The sequence below is a fragment of the Ursus arctos genome, unplaced genomic scaffold (assembly GCF_023065955.2).
Source record: "Ursus arctos isolate Adak ecotype North America unplaced genomic scaffold, UrsArc2.0 scaffold_9, whole genome shotgun sequence".
Classification (NCBI taxonomy): domain Eukaryota; kingdom Metazoa; phylum Chordata; class Mammalia; order Carnivora; family Ursidae; genus Ursus; species Ursus arctos.
Window position 1 is genome coordinate 2,209,083 of NW_026623111.1, and position 18,342 is coordinate 2,227,424.

The window sequence follows — 18,342 nt, forward strand, 5'->3', positions numbered from 1 at the left end:
CACACCGCAGCGTGTGTCTTTGTTGCAGGTGACAGGCGGAACGGTGCAAGTAATCCTGTGTTCTTTTCCTCCACCTTCCCAAGGTTACCTTGGATCTTCAGAACAGCACCGAAAAGTTTGGGGGCTTTCTGCGCTCTGCCTTGGATGTTCTCTCTCAGATCCTAGAGCTGGCGACGCTGCAGGACATCGGGAAGGTGTGTGTTTCATTTCTTGTCATTGAGCTGTAGTCGGCGCGTGGGCCTGTGGGGTGGAGCCCCGCCGTCCAGGCACGTTCAGAAGGCAGTAGCAGCTTGAGAAGCTTCTGTGGCCCCTGCAGCCACGTCATAGCACCTGACTCTGATGCTTGTCTGAGCTACTCAGATTGGGGGTGTTCTACCTCTCTCCTCTTTTCAGTTTTTTTCTGTATGTTAGTTTAGACCCAGTTTATTTTAGAATACAAGTGGGTTTAAACTATGGTGACAGTCACTTTGTTTTCTCCTTTGACCTTCGTAAGCAGAAAGGGGGACAACAGACTGGGTGAGGGTGCATGTCTGGCTCCTTTGGTGCTGTGGTGCCGGGCCCCGTATGCCCTCCCCTCGCCTTACAAGGAGGTGCTCAGACACACAGAGAGTTCAAGGAATTGTGTGGTGAGCGCCCCTCTCCAGTGTCCCTGCACCAGGGCCTTGACCGTGTGTGTCCACCTGCCGGCTCCGGGGGTGTCTTACTCTCTGACGGGTTGCAGGGTGAGCCGCGGGTAGCTCCGCCTTTAAATATGTCTCTCTGTCAAGTGAAGTTCATTTGTTTTTATTTCTCTAAATCTTTTATTTGGCTCGTTAAAGCTTACCTAGTTTTTGTGATTACATACGGGATTCTGTTTCTTTTAAAGTTCTTGTGCTTTTTTCATGTCTGTTCAGTGCGTGCACTTGTTTTTTTTTACCAGCTAGTGTCCTGTTCTAATTGACACTCAGTTGTCCCTCAGAGTGAAACTTGTCAGAACTCTTCCTGATACGGCCTTCCTCGTGAGACCCAGCCAGCCGCCCTGCCCAGGCTGTGCTTCTGCGCCCACGGCGCTCTCTCCCTGTAGGGTCATCGGTCCTGGCGACCCATTGCTTTTCCTCTCTCACCAACAGGTCTTGTGGCCTGCGGTCTGTGTGCATGTAACACGTTGCAGCAAAATGGGAAATAAAACACATTTTAACTTTGAATGTTAGGTATACTGAGATAAAAACCATCTACATGGGATTTTTTAAATAATAAAATTTTCATTTTTCTTGCAATTCAGATGACTTTGTAGTTTTCGTTTTTTCATTTTTTCATTTTCCAGGAGTATGGTTTCTTTCTTTCTTTTTTTTTTTAGTGACCGCCACATAGACAGAGTTGTTCTCTAGGGGCAGCCGGTGAATTCATCCAGTGTTGCATTTATCCCGATATGTGAAAGTAAACGATGAAGTCACAGTCTGAGGAAGCTCGGCATTAGGGCGTCTTGATACTCCTGAAAACAGGATATGCTTATATTTCTTCTCTTTTAAAGGTGTGTGTGTGTAATGACTTCATCTCTGAATATCCTTGCGTCCGCAGCAGGACTGACTGGGTGTTGCAGCCTCTTGCCTTTGTCTTGACAGATAGAGACAGTTTGCTCCCCTCTACTTGCCTGTTGTTCTGAGTTGATCTGTTTTACTGTTTGATGACAGAGACCTGTTTCAGCTGCAGTTTTGGCTTTTCCTTGTCGGTGCTGTGGGAGCCTCTTCTACTTAACTGCTGAATCTCCGTTCCCAGTCTTTTCGATGAGAGTACGTAGTAGAAGCCCCCCAGGGTTTTCTTTGCACGTGGGCACTTGCTGGGTGTGAGGCGTCTCCTTGGCCGGTCAGTGTGAGGGCTGGGACCCTCTGCTGCCAGTCACGACTGCCCAGCTGGGGGTATGTGTGTCCAGGAGCCCAGGTGGCAAGGTCAGGGTGCAGACCCACAAACTGCTGCTTGTGATTTTGCTGTGGTTGAGGCGGCAGGCGCCTCAAGAAGACGCAGCGTTGCTGCCGTGCACGTGCCGAACACGCTAAGGGCACACGCTGGACACAAGCTGGACACGCACTAGACACGTGCTAGACACGAGCTTGACACACTCTAGACACGTGCTGGACACGCACTAGACACATGCAGGACACGAGCTGGACACGCACTAGACACGCGCTGGACACGTGCCGCCTCCAGCACCGGGGCCCTAAGCCCCACACACAGCTGGGGCGAGGGGATGCCCCCTGCAGATTGTACCAGCAGCTTTTCCTCAGGTTTCAGTGAGTTTCTCCGATCATAGCAGGTGAAGGCAGAGACTTAGAATCAAAATAGAGCTCTTTCCTTGTGTTTTTCTAAATACTAAAACTGGGATGAAAAATAATCCTAATTTTAATAATAATAATAACAATTCAAATGATTCTCTGATTTTCCCCTTTTCTAGACCTTGTTTATTCCATTCCGTTTTTATGTCACTGAAATGTGCTTTTGTTTGGATATTGGTGTTTTCTTTGGGCAGCCCTCATGCACATTTTCCACATAACTCCTTACGGCTCTCTGTGTGGTTACTGTGTTTTCTCTGGCTTCTGGACGCTTGACTGGTTTTCATGATTTGATTTTGATGTGTGTCCATGTGATTTCCCTTAGGTTTCTTGTGCTTGCTTGGGCTGTTGAACTGAGATCTCTGGCTTCATAATTCTCTTCAAGTTTGGGAAATTTGGGGCCATTATTTCTTCTGGTATCTTTTCTGGCCTTTCCCACTGCTTTTTCTTCTCTGCTAAGGGGATTCTAATTACCTGCATATTTGGATCCTTGAGGTTGTCCTGTACGTGGCTCACTGAGGCTCCTCTCAGTGTTTTTATGGTTTTCTGTCTTCACTGCATCCCGTGGATTCCATTGCTCAGGCCTTTGAGTCTCATCCTCTGCAATGTCTGAACTGTTAGCCCATCCCGCGCACTTTCATCACCAATGCAGTAGTTTTATCTCTGAAAGTCTGATCTGGGTCTTTATTTGAATCTCCTATGTCTCTACTTAAGTTTTTGAGCACATAGGATATACCTTTGTAATGACTTTTAATGTCATCTCGGCTAATTCTAAAGTCCTGTCCACTCCAGATCAGTTTTGATCGATTGATTATACTCTATTAGAGATCATGTGTTCCCGCCTTTCTGCCCGGTTGTCTTTGACTGGGTGCCAGGCACTCCTGTGCTCCGTAAACGTTCGAGAGCTTCATTCTGAGACAGGTTAATGTGGGAGTTCACTCTTGGGTCTTGCGTTTGCGATGTTCAGTGGGTTAGAGCAGTGCTCAGTCTGGGGCTGTTTCCACGATGGAGGCAGGGTGCCCCATGAGTTCCTGTTCCCCCCGGTTTGGCAGGGAACAGGAACTGTCCTTAGCCGTCCGTGGGTACCAAGCACTGCCCTGTAACCCTTTCTGGTGATTCTCCCTGGCCTCGGGAGGGGGGCGGCTTCCTCACACACCGTGTTGACCGATGCCCTGCCGACTCCCCGTATCTCCAGAGCCCTCTCTGGGCAGCTGTCTGTGTGGCGAGCTGCCCTGTGAACCCTCGCTGCTTCAGCTTCCCTGGACTCCCAGCTCCTTCTGACGTGGGGGTCTCTGGGCTGGGCTGGGCCTCGACCTGGAAAGTCTCCCAGGGCAGTGGGCCAGTGCCATGCGGGGCTCGCTGCGTTTGTCCCCGCCCCTCAGGTTAGTGTCCTTCAGTCCCTGCTGTTTGGCGTCTTGTCCCCGCGATTGCACACAGCGTCTGACGCTGCTTTTGGTTGTTTGAGTGGAAGGTATACATGGGCCCGACACCATGTTTTGCCAGAAGTGGAAGTCTGTATTCCACTGCATGTTGGCGCCTGTGCTGGGGCGCGTTCCTGGTGCTCTGTGTGCTGCCTGAGGCCACCATGGCCTCCTTCCTTGCCAGTTTTCAGTGCCTCTTGCAGTGTTTGGTGCCACCAGGTCCTCCATGCATGTTGGTTAGAAGATGTGGTCCTTTGCTAGATAGACCGTGATCTGGAAGCTCTAGTTGTAATTCTTCAGTTGGTGTTGATTAGACACCAGCTGTGGGCTAGTAAAACCCAAAAGCAGCATGTAGTAGATCAGCCCTGCAGAATACAACTGTGAATGCTCAGAGTCTAATTTTTTTTTTTAAGATTTTATTTATTTATTAGAGAGTTAGTACAAGCAGGGGAAGGGGCAAAGGGAGAAGCAGGCTCCTCGCTGAGCAGGGAGCCTGATGCGGAACTCGATCCCAGGACCCTGAGATCATGACCTGAGCCGAAGGCAGACGCTTAACCGACTGAGCCTCCCAGGCATCCCTCAGAGTCTAATTTGAGTAAATCAGAATATTAAAAATACATGGTCCTTTTATTTGAAACCAACAAAAGTCTGTTGTTTTTTAGTACAGGAAACTGTCCCAAACAAGGGAAGTAAGAGGCAGTCTGGTTGGTGTGAATTCCAACCCCGCTGACAGAAGCAACGGCTGGTGACCCTGTAGGCACTGAGGTGTTGGGCCGTTGGCGCCGAGCGCCTGGACTGGTGGCATCCTGAGAGTTCGTGTCTTCATCCTTCTCAATGTCCCAAGAGGACATCAGGTGCCCTGATCTCGTTTTTCAGGGTGGTAAAAGTAGTTTGTGAGAGCAGTCGTGTGAAGGCCGTGATTTTGGTCATTTTTGCAGATTGCTAGAAGACACCTGTAGGGCGTTTTGTAGCAGATCACACAGTGCATGGGTCTTATGTTCGGCTGGACGTCCGCAGGGCTTCTGAGTCCTCTGTGCGCTCTGAATTCCTGCCCGGGCCACAGGGAGAGTCGATACTTGCTGAGCAGTTAGCTCCCGAGCAGGCGAGCGAGTGAGCGAGCGGCGGTAGTGCACGGTAGACAGGCCGCAGGGAGCTGCTTGGCTGTCCGTGGTTTCTGCCGACTTCGTTCACCACGACAGACCGCAAGCTTCCTCTGGTGTTGCCTGACACTCATGAGTTACGCGGGAGCTGCCTCGTGTCTTTGATGTGTGTCCAGGGCTCACGGCCACAGGAAACCCCCTGGGCGTCACTTACTCGGCGTCTTACTGCTTACTCTTCCGCAGTGTGTGGAGGAGATCCTCGGGTATCTGAAGTCCTGTTTCAGTCGAGAACCAGTGATGGCAACTGTCTGCGTCCAGCAGGTAAGAAAGTCCTTTCCTGTCCTGCCCTTCAAAGCCCCAACTCCGGCTAGGAGGGCACAATGCTGCTTGTCACTTAGAAGGTGGCACTGGGGGCGTGTCCGGCAGCCCTGCGTCCCGCATGGGCCCATTCCGTGACTGGGCAGAGGGGTCCCCTTCCCACTCCGCTGCAGGAGGAGGATGCCCGTCATCACTGGAGACGGCAGCTGGACTCTCGCTAAGAACCGCCCTCTTAGTGTCCCTCCAGGGTTTTGTTTGCAATGCTGGGTCTTGCTGAGAATCAGTCAAGTCGAGGCTCCGAGGTTCTTCTTTACACCTTACACGCTCTTCACCACAGTGGTCTCATGCGGTGTTGGTGACAGTTCTCAGCGAGGATCTCAGTCTGAATTTTTGCTCATGTGCCCGGTTAGCTTTCGCTGGGTGGACTCTGCCTGGGAGACGTTCTGTGTGTTGTTCACACTGTGTTAAGTCAGGTGCTGACGGCTTCAATTCTCTCTAGCTGTTGAAGACTCTCTTCGGGACAAACTTGGCCTCCCAGTTTGATGGCTTATCCTCCAACCCCAGCAAGTCTCAAGGCCGAGCACAGCGTCTGGGCTCCTCCAGCGTGAGGCCGGGCTTGTACCACTACTGCTTCATGGCTCCGTACACCCACTTCACCCAGGCCTTAGCCGACGCCAGCCTGAGGAACATGGTGCAGGCGGAGCAGGACCACGACACCTCAGGGTAACCTCCAGCTGTTCTGGCCGGGGCAGTCGTGTCAGGGAGGCATCTTTGGTAGACCCATGACAGAGCGAGCGGTGAACAGTTTGTAAAAAGTAAAATGAGCCATGTCTTCTCATATTCTGCCGTGTCCAAAGAACTTTGGAAGGTGTGATTGTTACCAAGATGCTGGAGGCATGGCCCTGCCTTCTAAGAAGTGTGTGGTCCAGTGAGTAGGATGGCGCGTGGGGGATCGTGCTGGCGCGGGGACACCAGGCCCCCTGTCTGGGAGGCAGCCGGGCTGTGGGGCCGCCGGCGCTCCGGTGTGCGACGTGCTGGCACGCTGACCGCAGGGGCCGGGCGGGGCGGCACCTCTCAGGTCTGCACTCCATGAGAGCACGGCGTCCACGTGGCCGGGTGGTGCTAGCGCCTGAGCGTGTGTGAAGGACACGGGAGCATCTCCTGTGACAGCGCTTTGCGTTTTATGACCTCGTGGCTAAAAGCCTCCATTTAAATTGATGATTGTGTTTTGATGCCTGGAATATAGTCGTTGCTTCAATTCACGTGATTATTAGCAGATGTTTAGGTGCCACTGGGTGTAGTAACAAGAGAATTCCGTGTTTTTCCTTTTACATAAGTAGTGATAAAACAGCTGCAGTTAACGTGCTAGAATCAGAAACCAAGGGAAATGCCCTTGTTCCAGGCTCTACATAAAGTTGGTGGCATACTCACTATATATCCAGTTCAGGAATAAATCTCTTCAGTACTTTGTTTAATAATATGGGGTATAAATAAAAAAGTAAGGAAGCGTGTGTGTGTGTGTGTGTGTAACTGTCATCTAACTTCATGTGTGTTTCTTGAAAAGCATGTATAATTAACGTGAATATTTAAAGAAAATTTTTTCCAAGAAAATCAAGTGAGACCTTTGGAATCACTGACTTTTTCAAGTGGGCGTCCCCTTTCTGGCCTCACTGCAGCCTGGGCTGGGGGGTGGTGGGTTTCCTGCGCAGGCGCACTCTCTCTGAGCGACTGCTGCCCGAGACAAGGCTTGGGCCAAGCTGCTGCCCACTGCGGTCCCGGCACAGCCCCACTGTCTGTGTTAAAGAGTAGTGGGTCCCGCTGTGTGTGGCCCCCCATGCCCTTGCTGACTCGGAGTGTGGCTGGGAACCCAGGACAGGATTTAAGGCCACGCTTTGCTCTGTTTTTTCCATCGAACAGGTGGTTCGATGTGCTTCAGAAGGTATCTACCCAGTTGAAGACCAACCTCACGAGTGCCACTAAGAATCGCGCGGATAAGGTGAGCGGGAGGTGGCAGGTTTTGGTGCTGGAAGGGGCGCTGGAGCTCAGCACTTCCCGGGTCAGCTGCTTGAAGTTGTCAGTTGAAGACTGATGCATGGATTTGCTCTTTCTTTTTTCGTAGAATGCTATTCATAACCACATTCGTTTGTTCGAGCCGCTGGTCATCAAAGCTTTAAAGCAGTACACGACGACCACGTCCGTGCAGCTGCAGAGGCAGGTTTTGGACCTGCTGGCCCAGCTCGTTCAGTTACGGGTCAATTACTGTCTTCTGGACTCAGACCAGGTTTGTCACGTTCGGCTTCCATCGCCGCTGTTCGTAGTCAGTACAAGTCACCTGTGAGACCCCGAAGTCTGCCTTCAGCAGCCGTGCTGCCGCTGCTACCTGGCGGGCTGGCTTTGGGGTGGCCTTTACTCGCATGTCAGGTCTTTCTGTCCACTCACCCTCCTCGCCCCAAGATGAGTGTGTTTAAATTGTAAGATACAATTAAGACTTTCTGTTTGGGGGGGCATTTTTGCAAAATGCAGGGACTTATTTTGAACAGGTTATCAATTACGACATCTAGTTTCAAACAAGCTGACGTCAGCACACGTCGATAAAGAGGAATGTGGTCTAAGGGAGCAGTAGTGCCATGCCCCGAGAGGCCCTCCTGGTGCCTGTCTGGCCAGCCCAGTGTTGACACTCCTGGCCAGGTGGGTCTCAGCTGTGGGGAAGCGCTTCTGGAGTCCCAGCCCCTCGGGGCACCGGCCAAATTCACTACAGATGAAGTTGCCTATGGGTCATGGAAATGTGACTGTCATTGCTGGGCCATGACCTCGGGCTCTTTTCCCGAGTGAGGTGGGAAATGTTTTGTAGACACTGTGTGTCTGTAGATCCTGTCGGCACCAGCACTCACCTGAAAGGATCTGTTGCCCAGAGAAAGGAGGAAACACATTCAGGATGCTCATCTCCCCACCAGCGGTATTGGGGGGCCATCTTTGGATGGAGGGGGACTTGAAGGACCAGGCTTCCTGGTGGCTGACATTGGGACTCATCCTTCTTTTGCCAAATTATCAGAAGAATGTTGTCCAGGAGGGCACTCCCTTCCTTAGGGCAGATGCTTGCTGGAGGACGGTTAGGGATGTCATGCTCTTTCCTCTGATGCAGAGGTCTTGGTGGGGAGAGGCCTCATCTGAAGCCTTGGGTGGTGATGGCCCAGAGGGAGGCAGATGCATGCTGACTGGGGTGTGAGGAGTAAGGAGGCCCTAAGGGCTTTCCGGGCAGAAGCCTGGGCCCACAGCAAGGGCTGCTCTGGGGAACAGAGCCACCGACTCCACCCAGGGTTGCACCCCACCATCTCCTCAGCGTCCAGTTGTGGCTCCTCACAGGCACAGCTGATGTTCTCCCGCGGAAGTGAGAGGCTGCTCTCTTCCTGGGCTGCCTTCAGGGTGATCGCATTCTCTCCTTAGTCTTTCTGCGTAGGCTCTCTTCTCAGAAGTGGTGTGATTTTTGTTGCTTCCTTGTGTCTTACTAAAATCTCCACCTGACATGGACGTGGAGAGAGGCTGGCCTCAGAGCTCCAGCAAAGCCGCCTCCCAGCCACCACTTCCATGGTGCTGCTGGCCTTTTCTTGCCGTGAGTGCTCTGGCCTCACATTTGTCGGATTTGCTCTTATCGCTCAGGGCCCTTTCTCCCAAGCCCTGAGGGTTTCAGTACGATGACAGCGGAAAACAAGAACAGGCAGACCATTTAATTCAGCTCCCATCATGATTTGTGGAGCACCTGCTCTGTGTTTGCGTCGTGCCCGCGGGTATGTAAGTTCAGGCTTGAGGCTGGGAGAGCACAGGTGCTTGGAACAGAGTTGGATGCAGAACTGGCTCTAAGTCAGTCCTGAAGTGCGGCCTGTGCCCTCTTGGTCCCCTTCCCCGTCGGACGGCAGCCCCCTGCATTATCTCCTTTGAAAGTCAGGGTGTGGGAGGAGCAGGTGGACTGACGAGGGCATCTTCTTACGAAGCCAGTGTCGGGGCATCCGTGCGGCTTGGTGTGTTAGCTGGAGTGAGCCGGGCCCTGGATGTGTCTTTGCGGGACTGCTCGGTGTCTCCTGGAACACGTGGTCTGTTTTTCCAGAGCTCCCACCCCTCCGTTTCATAAAGTGTCCTGAATTATCTAGTCTGACAGTACGTCTGAGTTCATGTATACACACAAGTTTATCTGCTGCCAGGAACATGTTAAAAATTGACACAAGTAAGTAGGGAGAAAAGTAACCTGTTTACATGTTTCAGTTACTGATGTGAAAATTTTATTTTCCTGCTTGTAGGTGTTTATTGGATTTGTGCTGAAGCAGTTTGAATACATTGAAGTAGGCCAGTTCAGGTAATGGCGTTTCGTTCTTTTAGACTTTTTGTCCTTATTATGCACTTACATGTGATTGTAGATTATTAAGATGAACATTTACTTTAAAGGATTGTTAAGCATTTTTGCTAGATTTTTTTTGAGTGGAACTCTGATTAACTCCATGTGTGTTTTTATTTCTCTTAAAAATTGATAAGTGTCTCAAGACTGGTTTAGAGAGAGTTCTGCATCTGAAATTAGACGTGTCAATTTTCACATTTCAGAGCATTGAATTATGATGACAGACTGCTAAATGCAGTCTCTTCCATTGGAATGCTGATTTTTTTTTTGAACTTCATAGAGTTTAGAACATGTTTTAGATGTGGCTGTCTTCAGTAACGGTGGTTGTCCGCTTTCCTGATGGGGTTTACCGCTCTCCCCTGCTGGGCAGTAAAGCCATAATACTCTCTCCTGTGCCAGTGACAGGCGTGTAAGTGTAGTTCCTGAGATGAGATCTCTTCCGTGTCTGAACTGCAGCGGACCCTTGACCAACATGGGTCAGGGATGCCGACCCTCGCATACTCAGAAACCCGCATTTAACTTGTGCCTCCCCAAAAGCTAACTACCAGGACCCTGCTGTTGACCAAAAGCCTCATGGGTAACGTCAGCAGTTGACTAACTCATATTCTGTACGTTAACATGTATTGTCTATATTCTTACGGTAACGTGAGCCAGAGAAAAGAAAACCGTGAGGAAGGTAGTATGTATTTATAGTGTAGTATTGTATTTATTAAAAAACCCCTGCATATGGGGCTCAAACTCATGTTGTTGGGGGTCAGCTGTCCTTGGTAAGTGCGGAAACACAGTGAGGAAAGATGCGTTCTCAGGGTCCCTTGGGTCCAGAGACCCAGGACTTTCTTAATCTAATTAGGTGACATTTTGCCTGTGTGATTTGAGACAAGTTACTTTTTCTCCTTTGAGTCTCAATTTCTTCAACTGAAGAGAGAAGGGGCAGGAGGAGAACTAAGAAGACTGTACCTCGGGGCATCCAGTGCGTTGGGTGCTTTCTGGGGGCTTGCCCTCAGCCCTCCCCATCCATCCCTGTCTCCCCTTTCTTTTCTCCCCTCATTCCCTCCCCTCACTCTCCCCACTCCCTCCTCACCCCCTTGCTCTGTCCCTTTCTCTTTTGCTCTCAATTGGGAATCATGAGTAATTTCATGTTGTTTATATTGATTATGTATCTTAATTTTAAAAGGAAGTATCTAAATGGATGTTTTTGTTTCTAGGGAATCAGAGGCAATTATTCCAAACATCTTTTTCTTCCTGGTATTACTGTCTTACGAACGCTATCATTCAAAACAGATCATTGGAATTCCTAAAATCATTCAGCTCTGTGATGGCATCATGGCCAGTGGGAGGAAGGCTGTGACACATGGTAACGGGACAAACCTTTCCCTGTGGTCGTCAGTAATGATGTGCTGGACAGTGTTAGTCCTCATTACACCAACTTCCAACTGTGTCCACGGCTGCTCTGTGCTTTGTAGCTCTGCGTGCGTGCACGCGTGTGCATGCATGTATGTGTGTGTGTGTGTGCGCATGCATGTACGTGTGTGTACGTATGCGTGTGTGTGCGTGTGTGCATGTGTGCGTGTGTGCATGCATGTACGTGTGTGTACGTATGCGTGTGTGTGCGTGTGTGCATGTGTGCGTGTGTGCATGCATGTACGTGTGTGTGCACGTACGCGCGTGTGCATGTATGTACGCGCGTGTGCATGCATGTATGCGTGTGCATGCATGTATGCGTGTGTGTACACACGCGTATTGCTTAGAGATGTCACAAAAGAGAGAGAGCTGCCCCTGTTTACTCTCAGAAGCTTATAATCTGAGATAAAAACACAAGAAGCAGTAAGGGGATCTGAGTACAGATACAATTTGACATAAACACTCTTATCTAATGACATGAAACACAAGAAACTGAAAAACCCACCTTCTGCAGGGACACTTGGTTTATTGTGCGCTGGTATGGGAAGGAGTGGTCTGGCCTCGGCTCGGGACCTTCTGTGCTGCCCGGTCCTCTGTAGAGACTGAAGCGAGGAGCACAGCCAGTGGTCTCTCTCTAGCAGCCTCCTCTCCCCTACGCAGGGAGGTTGTGGTTTGAAGAGTAAACTGTAAATCTTTGAACTTTTCAAACTGATCTCCCAGTATTTTCCTGTTGACACCTCTCCGGCTCCGTTGTCAGCAATCAGTAGGCATTTGAACCGTGGTGGGGTTACATCCTAAGACCTTTGCAGACCCCAGATGTGAGGAGGACGCTGTGGTGTGCAGCGTTCTCTGTTCCACATGCTTGCGGTAAAGCAGGTAATATGTCGAGAGGTAGACAGACACTCAGCACCATCTGATTCTCACAGTCTCTGGAGTCGCCTTTGCCATGGCCTTACGAGGGCTGAGATTCACGCCTCGCAGAAGTTCACACTTGTACACGTATGGAATTTGGGGACCCTGGTGCAAATGTCAAATAGAAGGATGACGAAAACCCCTTAGATGAGAGGGTCTTTGTATAGAAAATCAGTGGGCAGCCAAAGCCTCATACTTTCTGTGGAGAACTTGGTCATGTGTGGAACAGTCAGCAAGTAGGCCGTGTGTGTGGGCACTGAGGGTGCGCGTGCCCAAGCGTGTTTGCACTAGGCAGACGGTGCCTTGCAGTGACGTCAGTGACATGATTGGGCCACACCCTCCCAGTGAAAGTTTCTTAGATGGTGTCCCAGTGGTGGTGATAGACTAAGGTGGTAGGCTTTGCTGTTGCGGATAAAAACAGGACTTGGGGGAAAGGCTTTATCTAAGAGAGCGAGTTATTAAAACGGCGTAGAAATCTAATACTTTATTTTCTGTGGAAGAACAGTCATCTCTGCAGGTAAATCTTTAAGTGAGTATGCATTAGAATAGAATGTTGCAACTTTAGTTATTTGGAAGACTTTAGTTTGAATTTGACTTTTGAATTTGTGTCTCTTTTTGTCAGAAATGATGTTACATCACAGACACCCTCGTTTTTGTTTTTGTTTTTTAAGATTTCACAAAATTATCAGTAAGTGTCTGAGGAAGACCCACGGCCTCCATGATGGTATACTGATAATTCGCAGGACTCGCTGATAACCCGAATTTATCCCGTGTCATAAGCCATGCACGGATTAGGGTTTTCTTATTTTTTGGACATGTGTTTTGGAGGTGTTAAGCTCTGAATGCAATGTAAATGGTTTGTGATGCCTTCTGAACCTGCCTTTTTACACCGCAGCCATACCAGCTCTGCAGCCAATAGTCCATGACCTCTTTGTACTGAGAGGAACCAATAAAGCCGATGCAGGAAAAGAGCTTGAAACCCAAAAAGAGGTGGTGGTATCGATGCTGCTGAGACTCATCCAGTACCATCAGGTGAGGGAGGTGTGGGGCCGGTCCCTGGCACTCTGTCATCTCTGAAGGCGCAGGAGGAAATGTCCTGTGGTCCACTGTCCGCTAATTAGAGGGTGATTCTCTGGGGAGATGCTAGGGAGGGATGGGCTTGCTGGGGTTTGGTCTTTAAAGCTGGATAGCCACGTGGGGAGGTCGCCTGCCACCTCGCTGACAGTCACAGGGCCATTCAAGGAAGTAAATAAGTTGGAGACTTTCTTCTCCAAAATTAACAAAAATCAGTTAATTGACATTGATCAAAATGATAGAATTCTAAAAGTGATTTTAAAAATCCCACATCTGAGGGGTGCCTGGGTGGCTCAGTTGGTGAAACATCTGCCTTCAGCTCAGGTCATGATCTTGGGGTCCTGGGATTGAGTTCCACCCTGGGCTCTGTGCTCAGTGGAGAGTCTGTCCCTGTCCCTCTGCCCTTCCCCCATCTCGTGCTGTCTCTCAAATAAAGAAATAAAATCTGTTTTAAAAAAGATCTCACATCTGCAATAATCTAAAGACTTTATTTTGTACATCTACTTCCCATATGTGAGAGTAAGTCCAGGGTCTTTTCCTTTGTACTGATTGTGGTTTTGTTTTCTGTAAGGTAGAGCAAGAATTACAGGCCGATTGTGGTGGTCTCAGTGCAGAGATTGAGCCTGTCCGGTGACGCCACTCTCAGCTTGAGTGCTTGCTGGGCCCTCACTGTTGCGTAATTCTTGGTAGCTGTTTGCCTTTGAATCTTAAAGTCATAAGCTTTTCTCATGGAAACACTTTCTTTGTGCATTCTCATTTTGGTTAATCTATGTAATGTTTAATTAAATACTTACTGTTTAATTAAATCCCATAATTACAATGAAAAGTACAAAGCACACTGGGTTGGAGGGAGGCCTGGAGAGCAGCCCGTCAGCCACATGTACTTGGGGAGCTCTTCGTCTGCTTCTTGAGAGGACAGAGAGGGTTGGCTAGCCTTTGCTGAGGAGAGTCGGAATGGAGTGCAGATCTCTGCCTTGTGGGAGAAGGGCGGGCTCTTTACAAAGTAGGCTTAGATCGGCTTGGCTCTCTTTGTAGTGAATAGGCCAGGCTGGCAGGCATTTTTGTCAACAAGTGGGTGAGAAGTATTTGCAGTTTGCACGCCCCAGGGCCTCAGTTGCAACACCCCAGATCAGCTGTTGTGGACAAAAGCTGTCCCAGCCAGTGTGTTCACGACAGGTATGGCCGTGTGCCAATAAAACTTTATTTATAAAAACAGGCTTTCAGCTGTCTCTGCTCAGAACGGATCACTCATAAGCTTGTGCTCAACCATGGGTAACTTCTGAGCGTAAGTGTGGCTCAGTAGATTAGCTCTATAAAGAGCACAGAGTTGAAATTAACGTAGACAGAAGTCAGGAGGCATCTGCAGAATAGTTCAGTCAGGGCTGTGTTTGCATTTTTCCAAAGGTTAGTATAAATTTGATTTTCTTATAGTGCCTTTTCTCTGATGGTGAAATCTTATAAATTCCATAGAAGCATAGAAGTATAATGATGGCACGTGATCCCAAGGAGTGTGCAGTTGGAGTGTGCCCCTTGCATTTTCTTCTGGTTTCCCACATGTCCCATGTCCCGGGGCCAGGGTGGCATCAGGTACATCAGACCCTCATGGGGGATCGTGTTTGCATCCTGGAGTCCTCCTGCTGCAGGAGTCCCAGTGCAGCAGGCAGGCTCGTGTGCTGGGAGGCCCTGACCTGCCCCCATCCCCTCCGTCCCCTGCAGGTGTTGGAGATGTTCATCCTGGTCCTGCAGCAGTGCCACAAGGAGAACGAAGACAAGTGGAAGCGACTGTCTCGGCAGATAGCTGATGTCATCCTCCCGATGTTAGCCAGGCAGCAGGTTTGTCCCCCGTCTGCCTTGTTGCCCTGGGGTCACTGGGACACCTTCCTAAGTGGCACAGGTTCTTGGAGGAGACAGCACTTGGGATTGGCATTTCTTTGAATTGTAACAGATTCAGTTTGTGATCCTTATCAGTGCCGCTCACAGGGCAGGGATTTCATTTACTCTCAGTGACCTTCTCAGGTTGCTGTTGTCTCCCGGTTCACAAGAGCGGAGCCCAAGCCCACCCAGAGGTGCACGGTTGGAGAGTGCCGGGGCCAAGGCAGAGCCAGCCGGTCTGAGTCCAGAGCCGTGTCCTTTCCCGCCGGGCTGCCCAGCCTCCCTCATTCCGCTCAGTCAGGCGTGGCTACTTGATCTTGAGGTGTTTATTTTCCCTTATCAGCCGTGATCCATCATTTAATCAGAACTTCTGTAATCAAGCAATGCGATCAGTTGTTTTCCGTAATTGCAGTGGCTGTGCCGTGTGGGATGGAGCCCACTCATTGCACGGTTGCTGAACCATGTCTGCCACCAGGTGTCCGAGGACAGGATGTCCCGTGCAGGTGCAGCAGCACCTTTGTACATGGGGTGTTGGGGGTGTCCCAGGACGGCAAGGGAGTGCCGCTGATGCCCCTCCAGGGAGCCTCGCCTGCTGTCAGCAGAGCTCTGGGTCTTCATTGCTTTGGATGTGGTCAGCAGATACCTGTTCTTCTTGATTGTCCCGGTGACGGAAGCAGGTACTCCGGGTAATAGACAGTGTCTGTGACTCTTGGCAGTTGGTGCAAACGTGTAGACATGATGCAGTAGACGTTACTGTCTTCGTAGCTTCAGCCCCGTTCTGGTTTCCTAACGGACTTGTCATCCAGAAGCCACTCTAGCGGGAGGGAGTCTTGACTTCTGGTGACATTGACAGAGGGCAGTTGTAATGAATTGGTGAATGTGGTGTTTTGATGTGGTCACAGATTCCACTGCCTGTGGATCTGTATTTTTAGAATAGTTCTCCAAAAACTTGATTCCAGTCTCTAATTTGTCGTGTACACAATCTAAGGACGGTGGAGCTGGAAGGCCGGAAGGCATGGTAAATGTCCAGTTTGACCCCTGCCTCCGTGAACCCGTGTGAACCGCTGCACGGTGCCTGCCAGGTGGCCAAGCGCAGGTGCACGGTACATGCAGAAGCAGCGCTGGGCTCCCTTCGGTACCAGCAGTAAATATGAAAATGAGCAGAGCCCGTGAAAAGCCCGCCCTCTAGGAGTGACAGTTTCACTGGATGGAGGTGGAGGAGACAGACCACAGAAGTAACTTAGTGACATGTGTGAAACACCAGATGGCGGCAGGTCATGTAGGGTGGACCAAGGAGAAAAGAGAGGTGGGAGTGTCCGGGCAGGGCTGCGTTGCTCAGTTTGTGTAAACTTGACCTGGATGAGAGCTTTCTAGGCAGAGAAAACAGCAGTGCACACCCTGAGGTGTGGGAGCCTGCCCAGTGGGATCAGAGAACTTTGAGAGGCCGTGTGGGTGGAGCAAAGTGGCCGTGGGGAGCAGGGAGGGCAGCCAGGGTCTGGGGGGCGTGGAGGGTCTCTCGGGCCGGTGTGGAGGACTTTGGGGAGCCTGTAGAGAGTTTGGTACAAAGGAGTGGCATGGTGTGATTTGAGAGCTGAGGATAGCCTCGGTGGGAGTAAGGGCTGAGCAGGGCGCCTGCCGGTGCATGGGGATTGCATGCACCAGGTGGGGAGTAAAGTGGCCCTCAGTAGCCACCTGCCAGGTACGGTGTGGAAACAGAACTGGTAGGCTTGGCTCTTGGCTCCACGTGGGTGGAAGGAGGGAAGCTCGCGAATAATGGGCCTCCCATCTATCGAGTTGGGGGGTTGGGGAGGAGAGATCCTGATCTGGGCATGTGCAGCTGGCATACCTGGGAGGCACTCCGGGGAGGCTGAGGTCGGCATTTGGATGTACGAGTCTGCGGTTGTCGAGGTGGAGCTGAGCAGGAGGTGAACATCAGGATGGGAAGAAGTCACCCCGGGACCCTGTGTAGCTGGGAAGGAGGAGAAGGCCGAGCTCTGAGCTTAGAGGCCGGAGAGGTGAGCACAGGCCCGTGGAAGAGGTGGGGAAGGAAGAACAGGTGGGGTGGCACTGTTGAAGCCAAGAAAGGAAGGCATTTTGTGGAGGAGAGAGGGGTCGTCTTGCGGCTGCTCACAGGCTGATCAAATGAGCTGGGAGCTGACCCTGCATTTGGTAGCCCGGTGGTCACTGAGGAGCAGTTTGGGTGGGTGGAGGGTGTAGAAGCCTGGCTCACGTGTGTTGGTGAGAGAGGCATAGGAAGGAAACTGACTCTGAGAAGGAGTGGATGTAGGGTGGCAGCCAGAGGTGGAAAGAGGGGTCATGGCCTGTGCCTACACTGAGGGCGAACGCAGAGGGGATTGCCCTCCCAGGGCTGGGGCTGGCCCTGGCGTGGGCCTGGTGTAGTCCTCCTGAAGACCCCGAAGAGGCAGAGCTGGTGGGGCAGGTGCAGGCCTCGGTGGAAAGCTGGGGAGTATGGAAGCTCTCTGGGTGGTTTCCTCACCGTTAACTTAGACTCGGTGCAGGTGGGGTTCACGTGGGCACCTGAAAGCAGTGCATCTCTGCAGACAGGTTCGCTGGCTCTGGCCGCACTCTTGGTGATGAGCAGCGCCCCTCAGGAGGGCCGTGCTCGAACACATTGTGGTAGACACTTAGCTTGGAATTTTCTGCATCCATTAAAAACGTTAGATTTTAAAACCTGTTGCCTTGGGAGTTCTCCATTCCATTTTTAAGGGAAAAAAAGCAGAGACATTTATAACATGATTTTTCAAAACATCTTAAACAAAAACCTCTCTACGTGTGTGTGGATATAGGACAATAGGAACATGGAGAAAGTTAGAAATACAGTTGACCCTTGAACAACACGGGTTCAAACTACGCAGGTCCAGTTACATGCAGATGTGTTTCCATAAATACAGGACAGTCCTGTACATGTATTTCCTCTTCCTTCTGATTTTCTTAGTAACATTTTGCTTTCTTTAGCTTACAGTGTTGTAGGAATGCTATATGTGATACGTGCACAAAGTATGTGACCATCACCTCTTTTTGTTATTGGTGAGGCTTCTGGTCATCAGTAGGCTATTAGTAGTTAGTTTTGGGGAGTCAGAAGTTATGCATGAATGTTCAGCTCTGTGGGGATGGGTGCCTTTGACCCCCATGTTGTTCAAAAGCCAATTGTACGCCCATCTATTAACGTTTGTTGTAATTGGTTGAGTAGGCTGGGGGTGCAGGTAAAGCGAAAAGAGGGAAGGAGTGTGTCCGATACCCCGTTTAGGTAAATTACGTGTGTGTAAAGAGACGCACGAAAGACGGGTCCCAGAGTGTGGATGGAGATCAGCTCAGAGTGACGTGATTGCAGCTGATATTTTCACACTTTTAAATATTTGAATCTTTTACAGAAAATGTACATTGTTTATATAATAAAAATCTAAATGAATAGATTGCCCTTGTGGGAAAAATGTAGCTGCTGCAGTGTTCTGAAAGCTCTTTGCCTGGCTCACTATGAAAGATGCTTTAAAGTCAGGGGGGTAACGCTTGGATGGTCAAGGTCATCTGAC

The 18,342-nt window shown here is 50.4% G+C and overlaps 1 protein-coding gene across 1 annotated transcript in view; it reads left to right on the forward strand.

The window, feature by feature from the left end:
• HTT (huntingtin) overlaps positions 1-18,342 on the forward strand; it is a 135,269-nt gene that overhangs the window by 68,254 nt on the left and 48,673 nt on the right. The window contains exons 29-37 of the mRNA XM_026486044.4: positions 84-194; positions 5,071-5,148; positions 5,645-5,868; positions 7,063-7,141; positions 7,265-7,426; positions 9,438-9,493; positions 10,738-10,886; positions 12,741-12,877; positions 14,636-14,752. Coding sequence (XP_026341829.2) covers positions 84-194; positions 5,071-5,148; positions 5,645-5,868; positions 7,063-7,141; positions 7,265-7,426; positions 9,438-9,493; positions 10,738-10,886; positions 12,741-12,877; positions 14,636-14,752 — 1,113 coding nt within the window. The remainder of the gene's footprint in view (positions 1-83; positions 195-5,070; positions 5,149-5,644; positions 5,869-7,062; positions 7,142-7,264; positions 7,427-9,437; positions 9,494-10,737; positions 10,887-12,740; positions 12,878-14,635; positions 14,753-18,342) is intronic.